The 8,153-nt window shown below is 49.5% G+C and overlaps 2 protein-coding genes across 2 annotated transcripts; one reads left to right on the plus strand and one right to left on the minus strand.

The window, feature by feature from the left end:
- Nucleotides 1-2,148: 2,148 nt before the first annotated feature.
- J7337_007187 (uncharacterized protein) lies at nt 2,149-3,093 on the plus strand (the record flags this gene model as incomplete). Its single annotated transcript, XM_044824841.1, has 2 exons — nt 2,149-2,504; nt 2,559-3,093. The coding sequence occupies 2 exons, from the start codon at nt 2,149-2,151 to the stop codon at nt 3,091-3,093; spliced, it is 891 nt and encodes a 296-aa protein (XP_044680498.1).
- Nucleotides 3,094-4,507: 1,414 nt separating this feature from the next.
- On the minus strand, nt 4,508-7,402 carry J7337_007188 (uncharacterized protein; the record flags this gene model as incomplete). The annotated part of the gene is made up of 3 exons (XM_044824842.1): nt 4,508-5,049; nt 5,100-7,047; nt 7,241-7,402. 3 exons carry the CDS (start codon nt 7,400-7,402, stop codon nt 4,508-4,510), a joined length of 2,652 nt encoding a protein of 883 aa, XP_044680499.1.
- Nucleotides 7,403-8,153: the final 751 nt, after the last annotated feature.

Below are 8,153 nucleotides of genomic sequence, written 5' to 3' on the forward strand. Positions count from 1 at the left end.
TTGGTTTAGACTTGTGTCTCAGGATTCTCATGACCTTTTCTTTTATCAGGGAGGCAGTTGGTTTGGTAATGGAGTCGCGGCTCTGTTTACAGATTGATGATGAGGAGGCCTGGTGTGTTTCTCGACGTTTATGATGATATCTATAGTTTTATACAGCGATGAGATTGCTCAGACCTAGAGCTGGGCTATAATGCAAACTGAGTTGAAATTTGATCTGGGAGTGATTTTTATTTAATGTGACGATCCATGGATACAGAATATCCACCGTGATATAAGGTAGATAGCGAGATAGACGTCAGTGCGGATATTGCAGGTGTAGTAAGGGGACTTATATCCGGCGTTAGTATTACAAACAAGAGTTAAAAGGTCGACCACTACCAGGTCAGTGACAGACTTGAATGGATCTCAATAGAGCTCACATTCATTCGCTTGTCAAAAACTCCGGGGCCAAATAGGGCAGATGTGACGTAGCATATACATCATATATAGACGAAATGTCGTCGAAGTTACAGGGCATGGAAAGGGCACCAGTTATGAATCAGGTAACCCAGGTAGGTAGGCAACCAGAATCTCTTCATAGCATGATCATAATTCGCCTCTTGATCTGTTCAACCATAAGTCGTTAATTGTCGAAGTAGCCCATCCAAAGCGCCTGTTGCTGATCGCTGAGAGCACCAACCTCATCTGTTGATAAATATGGATGATAACCCAAGTTCGTCTTCGTCCTCTGCAGGCCGACTTCGGGCTCTTCTGCCAGGCCCAACTCGAGAAGGAGGCTCACCCAGGCCTCCACCCAAGCTGAATATACCCAAGAGAATATCTGTCAAGACTGCATGCCAGGCTTGCAGACAACGCAAAGCCAAGGTTGTAGAAGATTCTGTGTCAAGATAGGTAGCTTACTGACTTCAATAGTGCAATGGCCAAAGGCCAAGGTGTTCTGGCTGTATTACTGCTGGTAGAGAATGTCACTATGCCAGCAACCACTACGAAGCCGAGGCTGCAGCAATAAAACGAAAGCACGATGAACTAAAAGAAAGAATCCTTGATCACGAGAGTCTTTACTCTTCGCTCAAGACCAGAGAGCCTCATGAGACAGACGAGATACTACGGAGAATACGGGCCGGAAAGGACGTCAAAGGCGTGACTGAGGACCTTCAGGGAGGGAGTTCAGCCGCTCCCACGTCTCGAAAACAGGAAAATCCTCTTCTACGAAGCAGTAGCGATAATACTTCAAACAGTGCTACAACGTCCGGAAGCGCCAGCTCGCCAACATTCTCAGCGACACGCATGAGCCTTTCCCAACCTCAACAGCAGACACGGGCCAGACTCACATCTTTGTGAGTACACCATAAATCCCCAAACGCCTTTCTAATCTTTCTCAGAAACGACCAACCTGGCAGCCTATTTGAGGGAGCCTGGCGAGAATCTCAGGGCAGAGCCTCTGACGACTCTGCATCCATTGATCTCCAAGGGCATATACTCCCTTTTTCGCGATGGACCAACGTCATACAAGATGACAAGTTTCTAAGCCACTTACTGCTATTGTTCTGGACGTGGGACACATCATGTAACCGTATTATCGACCGAACTATCTTCGAAGACGACCTAAAGAACCTCGACCCAATGGCAACAGGCGTGCCCTCAGCACTGCGATTCTGCTCACCATTTCTCGTCAATGCAATTTTGGCCGTTAGTTGCGTATGTAGGCTTTACCACCTCCTTTCAGAGTCTCTGCAGGCTAAAACGAAGAATACAGCTATATACGACGAATCCGATTACATTCAGCATACCAGACGAACTCAGTACCCGAGGGCAGGTATTTGCCCAAGAAGCCATCCAGTGTCTGAAGCAGGAAGATACAAGGCCTTCATTACCGGTGGCACAGGGCCTGGCGCTCATGTATGTGTATGAAGGCGCCCTAGGCAACGGAGAAACGGCGCTCGGGTTCCACAGGCTTATGCAGTCGCGGTATATGGCGCTGAGACTTGATGATATTTATCGTTCTACGGACACTGCTATTGCGGGCTCGAGACAGAGGGCCGAAGCACATGCGTTGTCTTGGATACAATGGGGTTTCTATGTTTGGGACTGGTAAGTAATGTGCTCGCGCCGAACCAAACTCACTGACATGTGTGCCACAGGAAACCAATGCACGGTCTATGTCGTCGTCTCGTTATCAAGAAGCCTGCACGAGATAGAACGTGGCAAGAAGAAAGCTCACCAGTGAATAGAACCGAGAATCCAGAGTATTGGTGGTTCTCATATCCTGTGTCCGTAGCACCCCGGCGGTCGATGAAGCGTGAGATATTCGAGGCCGAATGTAACTTGACCGAAATAACAGAGCAGGTTCTCGAGTTCCTTATTCCCTTGGAGCAGGGAGTTTCACCATCTCGAAATACCGGACGTGCTGTACAGTTGTACTCTAAAATCATGGAGTGGAAGTTCTCCTTGCCTGAAGAGCTAAGGGCTGAGAATGCAGTTCTGCCTGCTGCTATACTACTACAGTAAGTCTTTACCAGAACGATGCAGAGCATTATTGGTAACGGCTATGTATCTAGTACAAGCGCGGATCTTGTAGTAATCAGCGTTCTTCAACCCTTCGACCATATTCCCAAATCGGTCTTCGGCCCCTTCATTCCACGCCTTACCTCCTACGCCCATGCAACAAACGCCATGTCAACGATCTGGCACTTCCGCGCTCTATACACGATCCACAACGAACACTGGCTTATCCAAGCATGCTCCGCCTGCGCTTTCAAAGTCCTGTTCGCCATTGAAGAGAGCCCTGTCCAACTCGAAACATTCGTAAAAGCGTGTCGAGCCCTCATGGAGCTCCGAGAAGCGTTCCCTGTGGCGGAGGAAGTCATATACTCTATTGAATCGGTAGTAAAGAACAAGAAGGTAAATCTACCTTCGTATGCGAGGGACTATATGCCTAACCGTGCTGGAGATGGTGTTGGGGACCTGAAGGGTGTCAGGGTAAGGGATCATAGTGTTATTGTTGAGAATGCTAGTTCGGATGGGAGTGAAGATCGGTTGACTATGACGGGTCTTCTTTCAACATTGACTCCTAGTGAAACGGGACTGTATTAGTTTATATAGACAGGTTATGTGCATGCATATCTAGATGGCCAGGTTGGCGTTACCAGACGGTCAAGGCGGGGCAGCGCGTAAGTGTTTGTTGTTGGATATATATATGTATATGTTGCGATACGCTTTTACAGTAAGGAGGGTCTGGTTTGCAAGCCTCTTCGCTAAACACAAATACTTTGCACTTGACAAATACAAATCATTCAATTTGATCTTGGTAACTGTCTACCATTCTGATCGGACAAAACCTCCAGTTGAGTTGACGATTCGAAATATACTTAGCCCAGTCACTATTCCACTTCTAACTACCTGTGCCATGCTGGCAACATAGGAGCTTCATAGTCTCAGAGGTGAGGTCTGGACCTTAGAAACAAGTTCTGCTGTTAATCCTTTAATGCTTCAACTTCCAGAAAAGGACTTCTATGCCTTGGGATGTGTCCAAGAAAGATGGAACAAGGTAAGGCACAGAGGAAGAGCAGTTTCACGCTTACACAGCACACAGGTCCCAGTGACAGGCTTGTACCTGTGGTGACGTATTCTGGAAGTAGCCTTGACCCAATGGCTGCAACCTCATGGCTAGGAAGGGTTCAAAGAAAGGCATCGTTGACTACTTAGACAACTTAGACATATTGGTACACTGCAGTTTACAGCTGATCTGATATATCGAATAGACTTTCGAAGCTCCGAGTATCTTTTATGGGACGATGTCTACCCGAAGAGTGTTGGAATTGCTCCCATAACCTGATAGTCAGCCTCTCGGGGTCGTAGTCGAAGCTCCGGCCATGCCCGAGAGCAATAGGATTTAGGGGTAAACTTGACCAAGTTGCCGTAAGTTGGCAAATTATCAAGGTCTGCATTACTTGATTCACGCTCAGATAGACAAAGATGTCCGGTTTCGACTGCTCTGACAGCCTTCTGAACACGTCTCTGCAGTCCAACTATGATCAACGGGGAGCTGATACTCTGTCATAAAAGCCTTTCTGGGTTGGTCTATACAAAATGGCGGTAGCTAAGTTTATGGCCATGTTACCAACGACTGATTGGCATTGCTTTAGTGAACCTAGTCAAATTGTAAGTTCTCCTGCCAAAAGGTATAATGTGTATACAGGCCGTGACTTTGGACTGGTTCATGAACACCGACACATGAGTTCAGACGATACTTAACATCGGTCAAACATATATTTCTCTATTTCATAGGTTTGCCTACTTTCAACTCATTATGGTTGGCATGTACAACAGCTAATATCATGAACGCCACGAACTGTGTCTTGGGTGCATGTCTCCACGCTATCTTCCCATTTTCTGTTTACTACCCTTCTTTGTCTTTCATCTCTGTCCATTCCATACGCCCACCGCCTGTCTATCTTGTCTTCGTCTTGTCCAAAAACGCCTGGAAAAAACAATAGTTGTTCTGTCATTACCGCTCATCACTGGGAATATGCCCCTCGACAGCACTCAGCGCCCCCAGATTCACCTCGCCTAGACGCTCTCCAACATCCTGTACACCAGCGAGGAGAGCCACGCACTCGATCACATCCTCTGGTTCCAGGAGATGCGACTTGGCCAATGTGACCTTTGTGCTCGCTCCGACGGTGACTGTGAAAACGTGGTTGGCATCCAGCACAGGGCCCGAAGCGGCATTAAGGCTTCGGAACATGTCCTCATCCGTGAAGTCGTCACCCATGCATAGGGCGAACTCGAGGTGCCCAGATTTGTCTTCAGACTCGGTGCCAGGTGTGTGGTACATGGTGATGAGGCGCTTGGCGATCTCGCCCTTGTTGATAAACGTGGGGCGAACTTCGATATTGGCCTTACCAGGCATCACCTCGACATCCCATTTCGCGCCCACTGTCGATTCGAGCTCCTTATGGCACTCTCGTGACATGTGAATGCCTTGCTCGGGGTCGGCCAATCTGTAGTGCCAGGTCAAAGCACATCGCTTTCTCTCGATAAAAGAACCTTTTTTACTGTCAGCCTGTGTTGAGTGAAACATGTGTCAGCGTACAAACCTTGAACCCTGTCGGTGTATTTCTGGAAGACCTCCATCACCTCAGCCTGCCATCCCATATCGAACTTCTCTGCGAGGTTCTCCCACTCATCTGAGCCGGGGTGCTTCATAAAGCTGCCGTGCTCGGCTGAGAATCCAAGACGTCTGTTGTTGCCAAGATGTTGCTTCAAGAAATCCTGGTCTCGTCCCGAAATGATCCACACAGCATTCTTGGGGTCTGAAGCCAACAGGTCAAGGGTGTGAATAAGACGCTCCGAAGGCACTGCAGCACTAGGCTCGCGCACGATGGGCGTCAGGGTACCGTCATAGTCGAACATGAACAGGCGTTTGTTGGCTGAGCGGTATTGAGTAAGAAGAAGAGCTCGGTCGAGTAAAGGAGTGGAGTTGGCAGAACTGCTGTCTCCAAGAACATTGTAAACCTTGCGGATGAACTTGGTGATCCAGGACTGCACATTGTGCTCAGTAACGTGTTTGTAGAGACGAGACTGCATATCTTGTCGCTTGGCTTCGGACATGGTGAGAGCCGCATTTATCTTCTCAGCAACGCCACTGAGATCCCAGGGATTGATGTGGATGGCATCACTAAGACTGTGAGCAGTACCACTGAATTCTGAAAGAATGAGAGGAGCATTGCCCTCCTTTTGGCAGATGATATACTCTAAACTTGTGGTGTTCATGCCGTCACGCACAGAGGTGATGAGACCAATGTCACTGGCACGCAGAAGAGCAAAGTACTCGTTCTGGCTGAGGTACTGCGGATAGTGCTGGACGGGAGAAAATCCCAGACTTCCATACATGCCGTTGATGCGCATAACAAGCTCATTGACCCGGGTCGCAACCTTTGTGTCGTCTTCAAGATCCTCCTTCTCAGCCTCGACGCTAGTGGGCGAGGTGACCTGGATGAGAACAACCTTCTCACGCCACTCAGGGTACATCTCAAGGAAGCGCTCAAAAGCCTGCAGCTTCTGGGCAACACCTCTGACACTGTCCAGACGGTCACGTCCGACAATGATCTTCTTTCCGCGGTAAAGCTCGCGCAGTGCGTTGTACTTGGCGGTCACAGCATCGGTCCATGCATGGCTTTCAACCTTGGCAGCGTCAATGCCAATGGGGAAGACGCCGACTTGCACGCGAGTTCCATAAGCATCAATTCCGAGAGTATCGGAGGGGAACCCAAGGATTCGTGTGCAGCAGCTCAGAAAATGGCGAGAGTAACTGTATGACTGGAAGCCAATGAGGTTTGAGCCCAAAACACCCTCAAGAACCTCCTTTCGTCGAGGCAGACAACGGAGGAACTCGCTACTGGGGAAGGGAGAATGCAGGAAGAATGAGATGTACATGTTAGGTACTCTCTGTCGCAGCATACTGGGAAGCAGCATGAGGAAGTAGTCATGAATGATGACGATATCGCCAGGCTTGTAGATCTCGATGATCTTGTTGGCGAATTTTTGGTTCATTCTATAGTAATCGGCCCATTGGACACGTTCGCGTCGGCCGTCGTTCGGCTCATGCTGCTTGTAGTGGAGGAGGGTGTAGAGATCTTGCTCAGCATAGCGTCGCCAGCGGGCCTGGTCCTTGAGAAGGATACCCTCAGAAGTGGCCTCAGATTCATCGGAGAGCCAAACCGGGTAGGTGCGGATGGTCTTGTTGTGTGACAAACGATACTCGAGGCGGTCTTGGTCCTCGCGGGGCACCCAGAGACCATCTACGGGAGGAGGAGTCGGCAGGCGCGCGTTGCCGTCAATGGGAACGGGTGCGGAGAGGGCGTTCAGCGATGTTGCACCAAAAGTGTTTGGAGCGGGCGTGCCGGGTGAAGAAACGACGTCATCAGTTGGAGCGTCGATTTCGCCGGTCCACGCGACAACGGTGTGATTCCATGGGGTAGCGTCGGAGGAGAGGTATGCGAAGGAGTCAAAGAGAGCAGATTGACCGCGACGAGATTTCAAGTCCTGTACAGAGAGCAAAAGTTTAGCTGAGGGTCAATTTTCATGTGACGAGGGTGGGGGGAGCTCCTCTGTAGCTTTGGTTGGAGAAGAGGGGGAAATGTAAGCTATAGAGTGAACCCCAGTAACTGATAGTGATACGAGATGAAATGTTGAGGAAGCGAAGCGAAGCGAGGTGAATAGTTAGTTAGTTACATACCCAATCACCGCCTTTTCGATAGACGAAAGAATGCGGTGTGTTGAAGGTAGCCGAGATAATGTTACCGCTCAGAGCCAAATCAGGGTTGGCAGCTCGAATCTCGGACAAGGACTCGCGGCGGCGCAAGTTGGGCGCGCCAGTGTTTTCGCTGGTGGTTGCCATTTTCCCGGTCAAGAGGTGAACTGAGAATCAGGCTCGGGAGAGGGAGAGAGAATTAATGTGAGGAGGATCGTAGACGAGGAGGTGTCAGCTGGCGTCTCCTTTGGGGCTGTCTTGTCGGAGCAAGGTGATCGCCGTCCGTCTCTCGCGGGGAGGTTAGACTATGGAGCAATGCGCGCGCGTATTCCGTGATTAAGACGAGGCAGACAAGTGATGGAATAGAATAGAAAAATGATATAGCTGGGCTATACAAGCTGCGCGAAGCAAGGAAGTATTGGGTTTGAGAGATGAAGGAAGAGAAAGGTTGTAGAGTTATGGCGAAGGAGGGAGGGATGGTTAAGGTTGAGCGGGACTAAGAGGGAGAAGCGAAAGGGAAAGAAGCGATTCTACAGGCTGGATAAGGTAAGAGTAACCTGGGATACAAGCGACGGTGACGTTAGGTGTACCTACTAACCTAAGGTATCTGTTCTGTTCCCAAGAAGATGGGACATACATAATACCTAAGGTAAGTCAAGTCAAGTCAAGGCACGGTCTGGTCTAGTCTCAAAGTCGGGCCGGGCGGTTTCGGCGACTCATCGTCGTGTGTTGCTGTGCCCATCCCATCCAATCCATCCAGGCGGGAACTGCCTGCTGTAGGTACCTAAGGTAGTCAGTGACTGATGGTTGAGGTGGTGGGGCATTTCTCTGCTGTAAAAGTGAGGTGCCTAGGTTGCTTTTTGCGGGCAGGCCACTAATGGATGTAAAAATGGCACAT

Source organism: Fusarium musae, chromosome 5 (assembly GCF_019915245.1).
Source record: "Fusarium musae strain F31 chromosome 5, whole genome shotgun sequence".
Taxonomy (NCBI): Eukaryota; Fungi; Ascomycota; class Sordariomycetes; order Hypocreales; family Nectriaceae; genus Fusarium; species Fusarium musae.